The 21,475-nt window shown below is 42.2% G+C and overlaps 1 protein-coding gene across 1 annotated transcript in view; it reads right to left on the reverse strand.

Moving 5' to 3' along the window:
- PIWIL4 (piwi like RNA-mediated gene silencing 4) overlaps positions 1–21,475 on the reverse strand; it is a 1,045,202-nt gene that overhangs the window by 63,021 nt on the left and 960,706 nt on the right. Inside the window, exon 19 of the mRNA XM_044072628.1 lies at positions 15,950–16,075. Coding sequence (XP_043928563.1) covers positions 15,950–16,075 — 126 coding nt within the window. The remainder of the gene's footprint in view (positions 1–15,949; positions 16,076–21,475) is intronic.

Genomic DNA, 21,475 nt, shown 5'->3' on the forward strand with positions numbered 1-21,475 from the left:
TACTGTGCCTCTGTCTAACAGACACAGAAGTGATACCAGGGTAAACCTACGATCTCCCATCCACTCATCAAGATTCCTGTTGAAGAGAGTCAATGAGGGACTCTGCCTAACCTGGACTGGGATTTTATTCCAGAGTAAAGGGAGCCTCTGGGTTATGAATCTGTCCCTCCAGGATGTCCTATTTATTTCAGTGCTGAGGTTCAAGTCTCTCGAGCGCGTAGCTCGATGGGATTTGGATTTTCTGAGGTGCAGCATGTCCATTATTATATATGTATCTGCATATCTGTGTCTGTGTATCTGTATCCTGGGGATGTTGATGGCTTCCACATTTTATATTACCTGTGGGAGGTAGACTGTACTGCATGACATGTCACCAATACCAGCCTTACATAATACAGGTGGGATGTGGTACTGCTAACATCCTGTGCCCATGTCATGTCAGGTCCCGGTTACGGGATCTGCAACACTTGGTAGTGTACTGCAGGGCGGATGTGTTTGGCTGTGGGGGGGGTGCCTAGTTGTACAAGGTGTATAGTGTGTGGGACCTCTCAACCCCAGTAACGGTGCATGTGGACATATGTGTGTTTGTTAATCTGCCATTGCTCTATACAGATGTATGGCCATATATACCGATTTTATACATATATATATATATATATATATATATATATATATATATATATATATATAAAACTATGTCCATATATACCTACATAGATGTATATCTGGGTACACATATGTAACTTGCTGTGTATATGCAGACATATAGGTGTAGACATATATGTGTCGATGTAGGCATTTGCATGTATATATGTTCATATATATAGTAATATATATGTATATATGTTCATATATATAATAATATATATGTATATAGTGTTAGCTACATATATATATATATATATATATATATATATATATATAAAAATAAATATGTTGTATCAGTTTAGATATTAATATATATACACACAGATACATCTAGATGATAGTATACATTCTCTGTACAGTTGCATGACTGGACTGGATTATATGTTTCAGACATTGCCCTGACTTTATACAGTTGTATTGGCTTACTGTTAAACAGTTGTGGCTGTGTTGCGGAGGGTCCTGAGGTCAAGAACTGCATGTGCTGGATAGTGCACTGCACAGCATATCTGTTACGGCTGTGGTGGGGGGAACATAGCAGTCATCACCAGGTATCCCTCATTTGAACCTCTGACCCCGATTAACTGTGCATAAGGTCAGTTATTTTGTGGTGGAAGTTCCAGTTGTTTTTCCTATTTGGTGATGCAAGTCACATATCTATCTGTATACATATATATATATATATATATATATATATGTGTGTGTATAAATATATGTGGACATATTTATCTATCTAACTAAATACCATTGATGTGATATGATGTATGTGTGAGGCATACATTTATATGTACCTGTGTATCTCTCTACATTTACAGATCTATAACTGTTCATATGTCCATGCATGATTGACTCACAATATTGGCCTGTCCCACATTCGTCTGGCCAATTGACGTGGATGATGTCAGACATGAGGTCAGTCAGGAATGACGATACTTTACAGTTTCAGACATCATGTTGTTCAGATTATGTGTATTACAACAGATCACTGTTTAACAAGCAACATTTTACATGTATAAGAACAATATTTCACATTTATCCCAATTTGTACCCCACTTTTGTCACACTGTGTCCATAATGTTTGCAATAAGAGGTTGAGTGTTATGATATTAGTACAATTCCCCTTATGCAGATTGACTGTGCTGCATGATATGTCTGGGAATACTTGGGATTTATGTATATCCGACATGGTGTAGTGTTAATTCACTATGATTGTGGTATGCAGGATCCTGGGTTCAGGACTTGCAGTGTCAATTTTGTTGCTGGGTTGAACAAGGGAAGTGGGATACAGGGTGATTACGGCACTTTTAAGAAGATGTAAGTGTGTTTGCGCAATGGTAAGTGTTGCCAACTGCAGGTAACATCCAGTTACACCAGGTTAGCCTCAGAATTACTTACTTTGGGTAAGCATTGCTTACCATCGTGCAAACACAAACCTGGTTACATATGCCTACAGATAGTTTGCGTCAGATTTGCTGAGCCTGTAAACTTAAACACACTTACTAGTGCTGACATATGCTTACTACAGCTTACTGCTGCTTTACCTAACTACTGCTTTATGCATTATGATACTGACACCTCACATGTGCATTTCCTGCAGTACTCCAGTTTATATATATATATACATATATATATATATATATCTATATATATATATATATATATCTACATATATATATATATATATATACATATATATAGATGTTATTTTGTGGCCGCAGTACTCCAGTTCATATATATATTTTATTCCATGGGTTACGCAACATACATATTACCCATAACGTGGTTTGCCATGGGAAATGGTATGTCTCAGTTCCTTCCCTGTGTCCCCCCTCCTTTCTCGCTGACATCCATGGGCTGGTCCCATTAGAACGGGTTCATCCAACCCCATCATGCCTTGGTCCATAATGTCATACCCATCATTCCCTCCCCCCGCTTCTCCTTCACATCAATCATCCTTCTTACAAGTTCCAGCCGAATCTAACCACACCACTACACACTGCCCACTCTCCACTTCTCGGGACCCATTGCGTAAGTTGTCCCAACCCATGGATCTTCAGCCTCCTCACAGATTTAGTCCATGAAAAAGAAGTTATGTCTTACCATAACGTTCCATCTGTATTGTTGATCCTCGTTCAGTCATTACGTCTGGGTTATTGGTTCCGACCTCAGAACCGAGCCGGCCATCTTCCAAGCTCGCGACAGCCACAAACTATTGAGCTAAACTCTTACCCACTATTCCCCTCTTCCTGTTACCTCAGATTGAGTTTGCAAGTTAAATGAAGTAGAGGCTACCTCTGGTCAAAGGACCTAAAGGAACCGGATGATGAGATCCACTATAAGCCTCAGGAGGGGGAAGGAGGGAGGGTCGTAATGAGTGAACGAGGATCAACAATACAGATGAAACATTATGGTAAGACATAACTTCTTTATCTGATATTGTTAATCCTAGTTCATTCCTTATGCCTGGGACAGAGTCCCCAGCTACCTTTACTCCTGGGAGGCTCTCATGGAAGGACATTCCTGAGCAACACTGAACCAACGGACACTCTTCCTCTGGAGGCCAAATCCAATTTGTAATGGCTGATGAAGGCATGAGGTCTAGCCCAAGTTGCAGCTGCACAAATGTCAGGTAAAGAAGCTCTAGCATGGAAGGTAGCAGAAGTTGCGACTGACCTACTGGAATGAGCCCTAACGGCCGTGGTCAAAGGGATATTGTGAGTTTTGTAAATAAATGTTACAGAGTCTTTTAACCATTTAGCCAATGTGACTTTAGAAACAGCACATCCAAGTCTAGGACCAGAATAGGCCAGAAATAGCTGATCTGATTTGCAAGAAGCCTTAGTTCTGTCCAGATAGAAATGAATTTGCCTGTGAATGTCAAGGGTATTTAGACAATACTTTCCTCCGTTAGAATGATTGGGAAAAAAAACTGGCAATTCAACGGATTGGTTAATGGACATTTCAGAGATCACTTTTGGCAGGAAGGAAGGATTAGTTCTCAATGACACTCTATCTTTATGAAAGATTAAGTAAGGCTGTTTGATGCATAGAGCTTGAAGTTCAGAGATACGTCTGGCAGAAGTAATGGCGAACAAGAACAGGAAGACATATGTAGTCCATCTCTTTTCTAGCTCAAAGTCTTCTATTGGCTGGGCTAAGCAGGTATCCCATGGTGCACTGCTTCATATCCCCAGATCTAGTTTGCTGCAATACTCATTCATACCCCATGCATACACAACATCCAGATAAAAACCTAACCTCCAGATCCTCCAGGAAGGGGAAGGTGGAAAATACTCCTGAGTACTGTGGACATGTCCAATTTGTAATGAGAAACAAACATGTGAGGAGAAGCCCAAGTAGCTGCAGCACATATATCATCCATTGACAATTTGGCTTGACAAGCTGTAGATGTAGAAACAGCCTGAGTAGAGTGAGCCTTGACTGGAAATGGCAGATCTTTACCTCCTGCCTGGTAGGCGAAAGAGATGCAACTAGATATCCATCTGGATATGGAGATCTTGGGGACCGGGGACCCAATTTTGTTTTCTTAAAAGGAGACAAATAGTTGATCAGACGTCCGGATATCTTTTGTACGGTGCAGATAGAAACGTAACTGTCTGTGTACATCCAATTGATGAAATTTAAATTCTGCCTTGTTTGAAAATTGAGGAAAGAATAGAGGCAACTCAATGGATTGATTACGATTAGACATGGAAGACACTTTAGGAAGAAAGGAAGGGTTTGGTCAAAGAGAAACCCTGTCCTTATGGAAGATTATGTATGGAGGTTTGATAGAGAGGGCTTGAATTTCTGAAACTCGCCTTGCTGAAGTGATTGCTGTTAAGAAGGTTGTTTTCCAGGTCAAGAATTTCAATTCACAGGTAGCTGCAGGCTAGAAGGGTGGTGAAGTAAGGGCTTGTAGAACAAAATTGAGATCCCAGGGCATGATAGGTTCGGAGACCAGGGGAGGGAGTAACAGAGTACCTTTCAAGAAGGCCTTGCAGAGTCTATGAGCCATGAGACTAGGTTCATTAGCCACATGAAAATTAGAGATCGCTGCCAATTGGACTTTGATGGTAGCTGATGCGGAACCCTGATGGAAGAGCATAGACAAAACCTCCAAGACTGAAGCAACTGGAGCTGTGTAAGGATCAATTCCTAATAGAAAACCTCTTCCATTTGCTGGAATAAATCTTCCTAGTAGATGGCTTATGAGAGGAATATAAAATGTGAACCACTTCCGGTGAAAATTTATGAAGCCCAACTAACGACGGAAGTGGAGTAGCCAGGCTGTCAACCAGAGGTCAGGGGTGGAACTGTCCCGACATGTGTGTCAGCAAATCTAGTTGAGGGTCCAGAATCCAAGGAGTGTCCACAATGTATGGTTGAAGAAAAGGGAACCAGACTTGACGAGGCCAGTGTGGAGCAATCAGAATCATTCTGCTTCCCAAGGACTGCGCTTTCTGAATCACCTTTGACAGCAAGGGAAATGGAGGGAAAGCATAAAGCAGACCGGAGGGCCAATCGTGACCCAAAGCATCCCTGGGTGACTCCCCCTGTGGGGGGGATCAGCGTGAAGTAGTTGCTGCATTTGGCATTGAGCGGGCTGGCAAAAAGGTCGCAGCAAAGCTGACCCAAATGCTGAAGATTCATTCTGCAATTAGACGATTCAGGGACCACTCGTAAGGCATCAGAATAGCTCTGCTTAGCCTGTCCACAATCACGTTGGACTTCCCCAGAATGCGCGTTGCCACCAGAAACCGTTGGGAAGTTACTGCCCACTGCCACACTTGCATGGCCTCTCTGTACAGGGGGTAAGACCTGGTTCTCCTTTGCTTGTTTAGATACCACACTACTGACATGTAGTCCGAGTGTATTGCGAAAGCTCTGAAGTGCCTGGCTCTCATCTCTAGGACGTTGATATGCAGATGTATCTCGTGATCTTGCCACGTGCCTTGGACTGTCTTGCCAAGATAATACCCCCCTCACCCCATCTGGGAGGCATCCGTGGTCACTGAGGCAACCGGGATGGGTGGAACGAAGGGCCTTCCCCTGTCCAAATTGTTGGTGCAAAGCCAACAACTGAGGTCCTGTTTGCATCTGTCCGTGAGGAAAATGGGGTGAGAAAGTGGACATTTTTGGAGAGACCATTGAACAAAGAGGAGCCATTGGAGAAGTCTCATGTGCAATCTCGCTAGAGGGACCAACATAATTGTTGCTGCCATGGTCCCCAGGAGTTGGAGAACCCATCTTGCCTTTGCTTTCCTCAGGGGCATCAGGATGTGTATTTGTTGTTGTACGACTCTGATCCTCTCCTGCAGTAAAAATGCTCGCATTCGAATGGTGTCTAATTCTGCGCCTATAAAGGTGACACGCTACGAGGGCAACAAGGCAGATTTTTCCCAGTTTAGTGTTATGCCCAACTGTTGTCATAGAGTGATGGTAGCGTCCCTGGTTTGGACTAGTTGATGCCTGGTAGGGGCGGTAAGGAGCCAGTCATCCACATACGGAAACAATTGGAATCCCTGACATCTCAAGTGAGCCGTCACCACCGCCATACACTTGGTGAACACCCTGGGGGCTGTGGTGAGACTAAAGGGCAGGGCTCGAAACTGGAAATGACTGGCTCCCAGCCAAAAGCGTAGGTGACTCCTGGATGCCCTGTCCATTTTTACATAGTAGTAAGCATCCTTGAGGTCGATGGAGCATATCCATACTTCCTCTCCCAACAATGGGAGAATCGATTGTAGTGTGACCATATGGAACTTGGACTTCTGTATATAGTTGCTCAGTTGGCTGAGATCTAATATGGGGTCTCAGGTCCCCTGTTCTTTTCGGCACCAAAAAGAATCTTGAGTAAGTCCCTAATCCGATTTGGTCTGAGGGGACACGCAGGATGGCTCCTTTTCCTAGCAGCTTTGAAACCTCTGAGGCTGCTTGATCCCTTTGACTGAGTGGAATATCTGGGATTTTTCTGATTGAAGGGGGGTTTGATGTAATGAGGTAACGTAATACCTATCAGTCCTGGGTGATGCTGTTCCAGGCTTCCGGATATAACAAACTTCGACCCCCGACTGGCTATGGATAACCACAGCCGGGCCTCCTTCTGCCTCTAGGGCGGCATCTCCCTGAATAACCTCTCCCTCCTCTGCCTCTGAAAAACCTCTGTGATTTCTTGAACCACATCTTCCCACCCCGCTGGGCTTTGGGGTAAGGCCTAGAAGGAAGGGAAAAATGGACCCCTATGGCAGACAGGGTCTTTCCCTCTTGTCTTTCACTATTGGTTCAAAAGAACCCTCAAAGGGGGCGTCAGTGAAGGAAGACTTGAAGGCCTCCGCAAAGTGACACAGGCGCAGCCAGGCTTGCCTTCTATGGGCAACTCCTGAGCTTGCTGCCCTACTCGCTCCCTTGGCTGCACATGGAGGAGTTGACAACAGAATTGAGGGTAGACACCCGCAACAGTATCTCCTAACTCCTTGAGGAGATCTCTCTGGAGCCGAGTGAAATGAGACAGAGAGTTCAGCGACCGTAAGGTAAAGGTTACTGATGAGAGGGTATGCTTCTTGTACCGGTCCATTGTCCTAGACTCCTTGTTAGGAGGATGGACGGAGGAAGAGATCTTTGCTACTTCCTTCTGAGTGACTGCAGCCACCACCATGGCATCTACAGGAACTCCTTTGGACAAAAACTCCTTACCCTGGGGAGCAGAAAGAAACTTGTTGGGATGCCTGGGTATGGGCTCCACAGAATCAGGGTTTTCCCACACCTTTCGACAGATCAAATCAAGGAGCTCGTCGAAGGGTGGGGACAACTAGGAGGCAGAGGGCTGAGCACCAAAGGCCTTAAGGAAGACCAACTCCTCCTCGGAAGGGGCTATGGACGGCCAGTTACCTCTTTGCTTGAATATCTCCAGGATGTCAGAGAAGGAAACATCATCAGAGGATGACATGGGGGACCCCTCCAATTCCTTGAGGTCAGTATCAGAGATGAGGGACTCATCATGGGAGTCTATGTGCTTCCTCTTGCACGTTTTCTTTCTAGGGGGCTCCTCAGGCACGAACTCTGAAGGGCCCTCAGAAAGTCGGGGACCACTCATGGGGGTATCCCTAGGCCTTGGTGCTCTGCTGTCCATGGATAGGTGGTGATCAGAGGCTCTCACCAGAGTGGTGGGGGACAGAGTGACCGATCCACCTGATGTAGCTGATGATCTCGCCAGCGCAGTCCGCATGGCCTTGAAGGCTGAGCCTCTGAGACTATGACCGTCCGGAATTCCCTGAGCCGAGGCACGAACAGAAATATGTCGATGTCCCCTCGGGCCTGACTGAAGAATCCCCATCGGAACCGCCTAGGAACATCACACGGAGGAGGAATGATGCCAAAACCGGTGACTGGGGTCCTGCAGGATTTGGAGGACAGGGAGGGAGATCGCGATCTCCTCTCAGGAGAGACTGGTCTGAGACTGGGCGATCGGCTCTGAAGAGGTTCTAATATAATTGGAGCCGATGCAGGTTCCATCAACACCGACACCTCCTGCGGCCCCGAGGACAGTGGAGCCGAGGAGGTCAATGCAATTTATGAGACTTTCTCCGGAGGCTCCAATGAAGCTGACGGAGCCGGAGATCTCTTTTTTGACTTGGATGACTTAGACTTAGCACTGGGAGAAGAATCCAAGGCCTCTTTGAAAGAGGGTTTCAAAAGTCCCTTTAAGATCAGCTTATTCTTTCTCACTTGGAGCACTCTGGGACTGAACGCATGGCAAAAACTGCAGGACTCCTGCAGATGAATGGCTCCCAGGCAATAGACACAAATAGAGTGCCCATCGGTGATGGACATTTTGTACCAGCATTTAGAGCACTTTTTAAAACCCGAAGGTTTGTGCTCTTTGGAATCTTTGGACATACTTCACAACAAACACCAACAACGCAACCTAAGAGAAGTCTGACAAGAAATCTCACAGATGCTCAACACCACAAAAAACTCGGGAACCAGTTATAAACTGAAACAATACACACACACTAGAGGCACACACTGAGACAAACTATGTCAAAAACCTCTAACTAAAACGGTTAATGACTACAAGGTAAGGGAACAGAAACCAAACCTCTAACTTAAACGGTTTGTCGAATGGACAGGATGAAAGGACTAGGTCCTCTAACTGAAATGAGCCTAGCCCGAGGGAACAGTTAGCGGGATACCACAAAAAACAAGCACACTATCAAACCTAGCTATGAAAATAGCTTTTTGTTTATGAACAAAATTTTTCTCAAGACAAGAAAAAGGTACTTAGCCACAGCCAAGAGCGAGACCACGTCCGAGCTACATGAGCGGCAAACAAGATCTGGGGATATGGAGCAGTGCACCATGGGATACCTGCTTAGCCCAGCCAATAGAAGACTTCGAGCTAGAAAAGTTTGGCCAAGTCACGGGTAAGAATGTAGGCGAGATAGGACTACATAACATCAAAGTTTTCCAAGAAAGAAACTTGAGGTCGCTTGAAAAAGCTGGTTCAAAAGGAGATGTAGTCAAAGCTTGCAGGACTAAAGACAGATCCCATGGCTGGCTAGGTTCTCTAAAAGGGGGTTTCAAATTATTTATGCCTTTTAGTACTACAGTGGTGGTGCTGTGGTGGCGTTGTCGCCTCACAGTAAGACGTTGTCCTGTTCGATTCTCAGCTAGAGCATCTTCTTTGTGGAGACTTGCGTGAATGGGTGTACCTTCGTTGAAGGTTGTGCGTCAGGGCTGGCAACTTGGCACATAAAAATTTACTGCCAATCATTAGCAGAACGAAGTTCCACTGTGGCAACCCCTAACCGGGAAAAGTCGAAAGACTCAACTCAACAAGAAAGGTCTTGCATAATTTGTGTGACATAAGAGAAGAGTCATGGACACCATTGTGAAAATTAGGTGAAACCATGTATGTATATGGGTTATCTTCAGTTTGCCAACAGTCCACTTCCCCAACATGCATTCACTCGACATTTCAAATTACCGACATTCCCAAAGCCAATGTTACCCGCACGGTTAGTGAACACTTGGCCATCTACTTGAACTTTGTCCCTTACCCCCGCGGTAGTGCATTCTCGGAGTTGGTATATTTAGTAAGGGGGGTGTGGCGGCATAGCCCCCCCCCCACATCGGTACGTTTGTTTTCTTTGGGTAGTTCTTCCGACGGGATGGCCAAGTGTTTACTTACCATTTGGGAAACATTGGCTTTCAGAAACCGCACTCCATCAATTTGCTACAGTTTAAAAACAAAAAAACTTTTCTTTTTTTTTTGATAAAATGTGTGAAAGGAGGAGGGTTGGTGGCAAATCACAGAAAGGACATAATTGGTTCCTGCATGTCAGGAGCCCGAGGTACCTGATTGCGGACTTTTTGAGGGAGATGGCATGTATATAGCCATTTGTTTAGTGTGTGCCAGTAGACAGGAAGAGTAGACCTTTTATTCTTTTCTTTTTTGTTCTTCACTTCAACAGCTGGGGGTGAGGTGGGGTGGATTGGATTGGGTACTGTACTGCAGAACGCTATTTGGCTTCCTACAGTTTTACTTGCATAAGTCCTTTTTTCTTTTGTGCTTCATATCAACAGTGTGGGGGTGGGCGCTGCTTTGTGGGACTGGCACAGGGCGTTATTTGAATCAGCTATGCCTCTACCTGGGAAACAGGGAAGAATGTTAACTGTAAGGAGTTTCCATCTATAAACTGACAGGTGCTTTGTAATGCACAGGGTATGATACACAAAGTGTCTGTTGCCCCACCCAGGCAGTGCCCATAATTCCCACATATGGCACAAGTGCAACCTATATCAGCATATTTGTGTGAGGTGATTTTTTCCCACGCAAATTTTACTAGTGATGTTGGATATGTCCTGGAACCACAGTTAATGGCACATATCAAAACTCCCACAGTTCCATGTTTTTGTTGAATGCCTGTTTGACCTGTTTATACTCTACTTCTGATGACCAGATATATACGGGGCACCTGCAATATGACCCATCACTATAAGCAAACAATTTTACAGCAAGGCACACACATTCAGGAGAAGAAAGTTCCAGAGACAGATGTGGAAGAGGAAACTGATGAGCCAACAGTGAAGGAGATATCTGCAGTGGAGAACTGCAAAAGGCAGGTGCAGTATGCCTTAACACTGGGTAAGAGGCAGGGGCTACTTCAGAACTATTGGACACAGCAGAGCATTATAGAAAAAATGAGGTCATATACTGATGCAAGTAAAGCTTCATCTAGGCGGTTCTGTAATTTGCACTGATTGGACACACACACTGTGCAACAGAAACAGGCTACCTGACTAGCAAAGTAGAGAGGGCAGGGCACAGTTATAATATCTACAAGCGGGAAGGGCCACAGTCTTTATTTTTGACATTATTCTGTATTCTGCATGTTAGACCTGTGGGAGTGGGTTGGGAGACTAGGGTACACTGGCCAGACAGGATATGCTGTCACCACTATTGTGTGTGTGTGTGTGTGTGTGTGTGTGTGTGTGTGTGTGTGTGTGCATGTACACATGCGAGTGTGAACACATATTTGTGTGAGGAGATGAGCATTGTGGGAACCTACGTTTCACACCAAGCAATTCTGGGGGGAAATACATGTCTAATTAGCATATGCCTATACCCCAGAATGCCTCATAAGCATATAGCATGGCAAAATAAACAGCCCACCTTGATGCTGCACATCATGGTGAAAAAGCACTGCAGCAGGGCTGTCTCTGAACTTTACAAAATTACCACTCGATGAACACATTTAAAATTACCGGTGTCAGGCTGAATGCACATTTCGCTACTATAATTTGGGGTCTATATCACTTTATTGACCCTACTTAGCGAATCACTATTTGTTGAACCCACTTTATTGAAAGATAACTTCACTGAAGGATCTCTTCAGCTAATTTTTTCCCTGGGAAAGAAACTAGTCGACCACTTACCAACTGGCACAAAAGCTACAAAATTTTAAACCCAAAAAAGTGGGTGGGAGACTTTGACCCTCACACCCCCCAATGTGGACGGCTGCACACCCCATCCCCCTAACTAAATATACCATCTTTGAGATCGCCTTACAGTGGGGAAAAAGGCAAATTCCTATAGCCAACTATATTATTTGCAAAGTTAGCCTTCGATTACGTGGGTTTGTCAAATAACCATTTGATAAACAGGATCTTCAATAAAGTGACAGAGACCCATAACTTGAACATCATGCAGTCTGATATTTAAATATTTACATTATGTTAATTTGAAGACAAATAAGACCTAAATGCACTATTCTGTCACCATATATGATGTATATACTTATTATTAATATTAGTAAAGTCCTAGATGAACAATTGACTTTGTTGGCTGTGTCTTCTTTGTTGTAATAACACTTGTATTTCTTTCTTTTGGAAAGAGGAACTTGACAGCAAAAAGATAAAAGAAAAAAAAACGTAGCTGTCTGGCAGTTCAAATCCTCATGTATATTTAATCACAGCATTGCGCTCTAATTACAAAAGCAAGCTGATGTAATACTTCCCACTTGAAAATGGGGGATGTACTTAGATTACATGCCTTAAAGTATATCAGAATGGCATATATAATCTCAGAAATGAATGCCAGTATACGATATACGGGTGCTACAGCTGGCCTAGTCCATACTGCTGTCATCTGTTTATTAAATTATTTTTCTATTTTCAGCATCCTTCTCTTCATCTGGTTTTAGGTGTAATCAGTGCTGAATGACTGACTGACCCTATGTCCCACAATGACTTATTACCAGCTGCAGGCATGTACTACAGAGCATAAATGAAATGTCATGATTACTGTACTTCTTCACTCTCTATTTGGTATTTGTATCCTTATCTGTAGTCCTTCTAAAATGCATAAGCATGACATTCTATGCACTTTCTTCTCTTGCAATGTTCCATCTGTACAGTCTGTTGTTTACTCTTGGCCATAGGAAAGGTATATAGTTTAAAAAGGTCAGTGACATGATCTTGGGTTCTTGAGTGCTGCAGTCCCCTTAGATGGTGTTGGTGATGATTATAGTAAATGTTACAAAAATGTATATTTTTAAGCACAGAATATGGATAGGAAATATGCTTGCAAGATGTAAACAGCACTGAATAAACCATATAGCAAACCTTTCAAATGCAGTGCACAAAAGCAAAAAAAAAAAGGTGTTACCATATATTACACACACAAGCAGTTTCATATATTACCTGGAGCTTTAGCATACTGCCAACTGTCACAATGACTATGTTTAGAAATCATTTTTGTGATGTTTGATATATCAATGTATATTATATATCAAACTCTTTAATCTTATGTTTGACACAATTTGTCAGTTATTATAGCAATAACCAATGATGTCGGTGTGGTAATGCTGAATTTACCCACAGTTGGTGTGGTTTGGTCATCAGGGCGAAGCCCTATTATATATTATATTGCTATTATACAATCACATTATTTAAGAAAAAAAAAACAAACTTACTTTTCTTAAATAATGGTATTGTATAATGCCTCCGTGCTGCCCTTCCGCAGCTGTCCGGTATTCTGCGACAGTTCTCGTGTACTGTGCATGCGTATGCTTACGCAGTACATCAGAGATGTGTGTGGAAGCAACGGAAAAGGAAGATCTCCGTTGCTTTTTAAAAGGTGTCACGCTATGTTAAAAGAGTTTAACATAGCGAGACAGCTTTAGAAAAAGCAACGGAGAAAGGAAGATCTCGTTGCTTTTTTTAAAGCTATCTCACTATGTTAAACCCGTTTAACATAGCGAGATTACAGCAACGGAGCTCTTCCGTTCTCCGTTGCTGTCTAAAAAAAAAAAAAAAGACATACTAATGGATAAAGTCCGGGCGACCGGACCCTTTTCTCTTAGTATAAGTCTGATTTACAACAGGCACGCTGACCAATCAGCATGCACATTTTGGAATATTAATGGCGGGTCATACTAATGAAGATTTACCCACGGCTGGTGTGGTTTCATCACGAGGGCACAGCCCAAGTGATTAAATAAAGCCAACCGTGGGTAAATTTCAATTAACCACAACCACGGAGTCGGTTATTGCTACTATACATTGACATTATTTAAGAAAAAAAAAAACTTACTTTTCTTAAATAATGTCTTTGTATAATGGGGCATTACTTTTCTTCCGCATCTAGTGGTATACTGCTTCCTTGTGTTGATGTACTGCGCATGCGTATGGGACTTGCGTTCCCACGCATACCCAGTACATCAGTGCTCGGGGAAAGTAAGCAATGGAGAAAAGAAGATCTCCGTTGCTTCGCTTTTCCTTTCTTTTTTTTTTTAAATTAAAAAAAAAAAAGGTTCAGGAAGTTTAGGGTAGGAGAGAGAGACAGAATGGAGGAAATACAAGGGAAATCAGGTACGTGTCTTTAGTTTTAAACAGCGTACCTGATTTCCCTTATATTTTCTGCATGGTGTCTCTTTCATATGTCCGGAGTCCGGACTACAAATTTTGTTTTTATTTTTTGTTGGACAATAAAAGTTAAAATTAAAGACTATACCAACGGAAAAAAGTCCGGGCCACCAAACCTTTTTCCATTGGTATATTCTCGGATTTACAATGGGCACACTGTTTGGGCTGGCCAATCAGCGTGCTCGTTTTACAATGTTAATGGCCAGTCATTGTATAATTTAACTGTTGCACTGCACTGAAACTTTTTTCACTGTACCTCTACTGAAAACAGAGCACAGACCTAGCTGGATAACCCTCTTCTGTAGATAGTGAGTAATAAATAATGTCTACTCTTTATTAAAGTTGCAAAGAAATTAACTATAAAAGTTAAAATATTAAGTTTGCTACATTTTATCATGCAAAACTTAATCATATCAATTCAGTATTTGCCTGAATGCTGGCATGTTCTTAGTACTGAAAAAAAACAAATAAATATGTACGTTTGGCTGAAGCAGCTTTTATTGACCAGTTTTTATTGAGGTACAGCTGACCAGACTTTGGTTCTCCAAAACAGCCACATCAAAGGACTTGCACTTTCTAAAATGGAAACCTCTTTAGTTATAATTATGTGGGTGTTTGAGGGGAGTTCCTCCCTACATAGCATATAAGGGGGGTCTCTACCTTCCTATGTGAAATTGTGATTGTGGTGTTCTTCCCTTGCACTGTATGTAAGGTGGGCCCTGCCACACCACATCAAAGACTAATGTGGCATTTTCCCCTGCATGTGATATGAAATAGTTAAGTTTATTTTATTTATCTATTTATTTATTTACAGGTTCCATTTACTCAACTTAACTAGAAAAAAAAGTGACCAAAACATACCAGCACTGCAGGAAGACATTCTGCTCTTATGATAACAATAGCAGGCCTTTCTTAAATATGTAGATGCTGGTCCCTACACATGGCAGCCTTATTCCTTCTATAAAGAGGGCAATCTCCCTTAAGTCTAGACAAAACAGAAAGCAGTAGCATAGCAGCACAGTAAAGTGCCCGTAAAATATGGAATCTGAAGTTGAAGGGAAAAAGAAATACAGCAGGTTATCCAAAAATGGAGGGATGATTCCTAATGACATGAATGAGTTCCAAAAAAATTAAACTAGTGGTAAAACTAAGCAACATATACTGACTGGAACTCATAATATGAAATGGATCATATGGCAAACATATATTTAAGAGAGGCTTGGAAATATATGGTTCTCTCCCTCAAACTGAAGATTGGTAAGGAAAAATTCCAGACAGTCTAGATATATACATACATGGGTTGACTGAAAGTAATTAAAAAAAATAATTAACATATTTTTCCTTTCAGTAATAATGCTGAGCCATGAAATTATATCACATCAGCATGGCCAAAATTTAGAGTAATAACTGCCCCATGCAGTACTAGTATTAAAATGTGTTATCCTGTGCAATGGCTGTGGAAAAAGTTCAGCAAGTTTACAAAAGGTTCCTACACAGAACATGATAGTTTGCCTGAAATAATAACCTTGCTGTTCTTGAGTCTTTGAACTACTGAATTCAATGCATGTTAAGTATGCCCCCTTTTAATGTGGATCCATAACTTGATTAAATTACCTTCAGGTAAATATAAAATGTTATCTACTGCATTTAACTTTAAAAACAATGCTATGTCACCTGAAAACACAGTCATTTGTACCTGCCTCTGACCATTAAGATTTCCTTAAAAACACATCAGTGAAGCAGATGAAAAATGCTGCAAATACAAATGCTGATCTTCTACCCTACCAGCTTTCAAAACCTTTCTTTTAACGTTCACCGGCACATTCTGCACAAAAAATTTTGTTATACAAGTCTACACTCGTTGCCTACTTACCACTCAGAACGAGTTATGCCACTGTCGACTACAGTACCAAGAGGGGGATTCTGCAGTTTTCCATTATCTTCCAAAAAAATTCTGGGGATACCTCTCTTTCGGACGACAACTACTGAAAGCTTGGGTCTTAAAACAGAATACAAATAAGTTAACTCAAGACTCAGGAAAGAATACTATCAGAAAATTATATCAGTGTTCAAAAAGACAAGATCTGTCTGGCCTATCACAATAAATGACAGATATGTCTTACCTTCTATATCAGTTGATGTGTGAGAATGAACACCCAGCTCTTGCACTCCCATGTTTAACTTGCAACAGTGAAATATCACAAAAGCCAACACACAAATGAACAAAGTCTATATTATATACCTGCCCAACTTATGAGAAAACCTGTTCATCACATCTGAATGGAGAGACTATCCAGTCAAGGGGAATGGCAGGGCAACAATAAATACTGCAGAGGGCCTTCTTGCATACTGTCTCATATCTGCTATACCTGAATCCAAAGTTCATGCACAGTGAAACAGTGGTGGATCACCCAAAAGCGAAGTAGGATTCGAAACACTGGAGAGAGGTATAAAGGCCAAAGACTGAGTGCTGAAACACCAAGCTGCCAAAGGATGCTGGAGTTATGGAATCAAGGTCCAAGCAAAATTAGTCAATAACTAAGTGGTAAAAGCATAAATGTCTGTGACTGACATTCTGAAAAATGGCAGAGGAAGTGTTCACATTTTCTAGTTTAGTGGCCAGAACCAGATAAATTGAGACTGCATGTAACTTCCGGAGCTTATTCACACATTTCAGGCAGAACTTCTGCTGATGCTGCGCAGCAAAGCAAGCAGGTGATGGACAGACTTAATAAAATATGTCTGAGACCATTTTCTGAAGGAAGTGGGAATAAATACTAAGAGAACACCTGAGCTTTATGAAAGCCCAAGTGATGTTTTCTAAGATAAGGACCTGTAACTTGACATCCCACAGGTTAGGGTAATAGCAAGAACCACAGAATAAAGGCAGACCAGCCCAGGCAACAACAAAAATCCAAGGCAACCAGGAAACAGATCGATGTTCAGATGAAGCCTTGTATTTTACTAGGTGAAAGCGCGCTTAACTTTCATTTGTGGATCTGTGTTTGAATTGAGCACTGAGCACTTTTGTCGAGTTTGCTGTGGTTGCTACAATAAACCATTATTTACACTAATAGTCAGCAAGACAGAAGCTGTCCAAGAAATAAACTTTCAGATTCATTATTCATTATTATTAATCATTAATCATTGTTAATTCTTCATTATTTGGGTGGTTCAAATGAGGAAGGACTTATCAGAAGATGGGAAAAGCCTATCAGTCATGAAGTTCGGTTTCTAAGGTTCAGGAAGATTCTTAACAGATGGATTAAGATGTAGAACCCTTTAATGAACTGCTTACAAGCCAGTAGCTGCCTATAATTCTGCTACTGACAAGGCTGTGATACAAGAAATTAATAGAAACATGTACCCTGCAACTACAATCATCATCATAATCATCATCACCCTTTTCCCATTTTCTACATGGGGTTGGGATGTTGTGTTAAGTGTCTCCATCTCTCTTGATTCAGTGCCACAATCCTGCCTTCTTTGACACTCATGCCTGACTGTAAAAGATCTTCTCTCAGACAATCCATCCACCTCTTTGCTGGATGCCCTTGCTTCCTCTTGTCTTATTCCTGTTTGTCCCAAATCTCCTTCACCAGACAGTATTCTGCTTTTCTACATGTGCCTTAACCACATTAATCTGCAAATGGAGCTACTTTGGTTTCTGCTCTTATTTCCTCATTTCTTCATCTCTCCCTAGTGTGTATCCTACCATCTGTCTCAGGCACTTAATTTCCATCATTTCTAGCTTCCTCATCTGCTCTGCCTTTACTGCCAAGGTTTCTGTACCATACAGTAGCATTGGTTGCACCATCGTTTTGCACACCTTACATTTTGGCTTCTTTGGCATTTTTCTGTCATACACTACACCTGACACTCTATGCCAGTTGGCTGCAGCTCCTCTGATTCGAGCTTTGACCTCGTCATTCAGACTTCCCTTCTGCTCAATCAACCCACGCAGACACTTGAAGCTGCTGACCTGCTCCACTGTCTTCCCTTTTGTCTGAATTTTCAGCTTCTTCTGATTTACCCAATTTGCTGCCATTACCGCAGTATTATCTGTACTTAGTTTCATCCCATGTGCTTTCAGTTTTGCATTTCACTCCCCTATCCCTTGCTGAAGTTCTTGCTCAAAGTCTGCCTATAATGCCACATCATTTGCATACAGCAACTATGTTGATCTGACCCCTCCGACCTATTTACAAATGTAATCTATCACAAGTATGAACTGGTCTCACAGCTGAACCCTGATACACACGCACTCCCACCTGGAACCCTTCTATGAGATCGAACACTGTTTCTACTTGAGTCATTGGGTCCATGTACATAGCCTGCCCTAATTCTACCCATGTTTCTGGGACTCTGAACCACTGCAGGACTGTCCAAATCAGCTTTCTTGGGACCTTGTTATAAGCTTTCTACCAGTCTAGGAATGCCCATTTGGAATCTTTCCTCATCTCTAGCTTCTTATCAACTATGTCTCACTGCAAACATTGGGACAGTTGTGCTACATCCTGAGCTTAATCCAAACTGCTCATCTCTCATCTTAACTTCTACTACTCTATGTAGCTGTTTATCAGTCACCCACTCCAGAGCTTTCATGCAATGCAACAGGAGTTTGATACTTCTGTACTGCCCACAGCTGTAGATGCTCTCTTTGCTTTTATATATTGGCATGAGTATGCTTATTCTCCAGTCATCTGGGATACACCTTTCTCTCCACACTGCTATGAGTACCCTCAGGAGCCATTTCTCCCCATCTCATCCAACAGCTTTACCATATCTGCTGGTGTCTAAGTTTGGTTATCAAATGAGAAATCCATCTATCCTCTGTTTATTGATGATTGAATGTTCGGTGAAGTGAACGTTTGATGTTTTATGTTCGATGAACAGAGGTTCGATGGATTTCTCATTAGATGACTGAACATAGACCCATCTGCTGTGACCTCATCTGAGCCTACAGCTTTCCTTGACCTCATTTTCCTCAGTGCTGTTCTTGCTGATTCTATAGAGGGCTCCCCTTCTTCTCTTATCATAGGCTGTGTCTGGAGCAGTACAGCTTCTTTATTCAGAAGCTGCTTGAAGTACTGCTTCCATCTGCCTTTGATGTCCTGTGGACTAGTGAGCAGGTTGCGGCTAGCATCCCTTATGAATGGTGTCTGACTAACTTCATCTCTCTGTCTTTGTCTTGCAACCTGATATCATTTATTTGTGCTACCTATAGTCACTTTCCAGAAGCTGGCAGAGTGCCTCTGATGCCACATTCTTTGCTACTGCAAATCCTTTTTTAACCTCTTTGTTAGCCAACAGGTATTCCTTCCAGCCTGGTCCATATTTTCTATCTCCCACTTTTTCCTGCACACCCTCTTTCATTTGATGACTTCCTGGACTTCTATATTCCACTGCCAGCTTTCCTTATGTACAATATTTCTACACCTGGCTTGACCATATACCTTGTAGTCCTCACACATATTGTTTTGAGGCACTGTCTTTCTTCTTCTAACTACATCTATTTCCTTCTCTTCTTGAGATGCTAAAGCCTTCAGTAATTCCTTGAATTGTACTTTCTCTCCAATCAACTTCCAGATTTTCAACCCAGTCTCTGTTGAGCTTAGAGCTCTCTCCAGTCAACTTCCAGATTTTCAACCCGGTCTCTGTTGAGCTTAGAGCCTTCTCTGATCACTCACTGCTTGCAGCTGATTGTGACAACTATTGCTTTATGCTGTGGGCTGACTGTTTTATTGGGGATGACTTTGCAATCACTGATTCTACCCCAATGCCCTTTCCTTACTAGGAGGAAGTCTACCTGAGTTGCATGGTGGTCATTCTTGCATGTGATCTTGTGACTGTCTATCTTTCTGAGCCATGTGTTGGCTACTAACAAGTCATTTGCCAAACAGAAGTCTGGAATGGCCTCTCCTTCTTTACTCTTGCTGACCCACTCATGTGGACCCAGGCATATCCTGTTCTGTCTGTCCCGATATGTACATTCAGCTCACCCATTATCAACACCAACTCCTGTTGTCCTGCTTTATCTAGTAGGTTCTACAACTGCTGTCTGAATGCACTCTTCTCTTCACTATCACAACCCTGCTGTGGGGTGTAGGCTGAAATTATGAACACTGTCCTATCATTGGACTGGAGTCTGATTGCCATGAATCTGTCGGAAATTCTGATGAAATCCCTCACTGACTTCTGAAGCCTCTCTCTCCCAACAATTTACACACCATTTCTAGCCTGTCCTCCTCCTGAGTACTAAACTCTGGATCCCAAGTCAAGTGGCTTTGCTGCATTGCCCTTCCATCTTGTCTCTTGAATACATAGGATGTCCAGCAATAAGAACATGCAATACAAATCAAACAGGTGTCTGACATAAGTGAAGACCACCTGCAAACTCACTAACAAAGTTGTTCTGAGATATCCCAAAACAATATGCAAGAATAATGTTTTCCAATAGCTTCAATAACCTCTGAGATATCAGGTGAAAGATATAGTGGAATCAAGGGCTCTAACAGAAAAAGCAGACTTAAAGGGTTATTTCCCAACTGAAGAGACCTTCCTTGGCTTGTAACAGGATGGGTTATTGCACCACCATGTGCATGATAATTGGAAACCAAACTGTTATACTCCACCAAGATTTGATAACTGTGAGTTTTGTCCTTCTATGAATGTAGTTAACGTGGTAACAAAAGAAAACCTGAAAAGGCATACAGGACACTTCTTTGCCACAGAAAGGGGGAATGCATCCATCTTCAACTCTGTTTTGCCTTGCTGAACACAAAAGTATTGGGTTAAGCCACATTATGTGTGTTGAATAGATTAGCTGGCAACATGCCTCCTTCCCACAATATACGGACCAGTAAGTTCCCTTTTTTATAAACAGCTTTAAACTACAACATGGGTTTAAATACATTAGTAAAAAAACTGTAATACCAGTTTTATTACTGTCCCCTCCCCCATTACTTTTAGCTTTGTCCTGAATTATTGACCAAAGGAACTGAGAGGTATAATCCCCACAGCCAGTTCTATAGCCTTTAAAACATTCAAAACTTATGTTAGGTTTGATATAGGGTTTGAGTTCCATTCAATGGCCTAAACATCTCCAGGCAATTCAGAACATATATCTCAATTCAAAAGAATAATTTCCTGGGTTGCTAACATCTGATCCCCCAATATTTTTATTAAAGTACTATGTAGGGAATTTTTAAAAATTTGCCAGCTTGTTGTACTCCCAAATAACATGTTCCCAGTTACCTCTTTCTTTGTTGTCACACATCCAGCATTTGCTATCTTCCTGAGGAATAATCCTCCAAAGTCTATTTATACTGAAAATGTCTGTGCAAACATTTCTGTGCAGATGCCTTAAACCTTCTGGATTCTGTTGCATTCTCAGGAG

The sequence above is a fragment of the Protopterus annectens genome, chromosome 5.part0 (genome assembly GCF_019279795.1).
Source record: "Protopterus annectens isolate FY-2018-M chromosome 5.part0, PAN1.0, whole genome shotgun sequence".
NCBI lineage: Eukaryota > Metazoa > Chordata > Ceratodontiformes > Protopteridae > Protopterus > Protopterus annectens.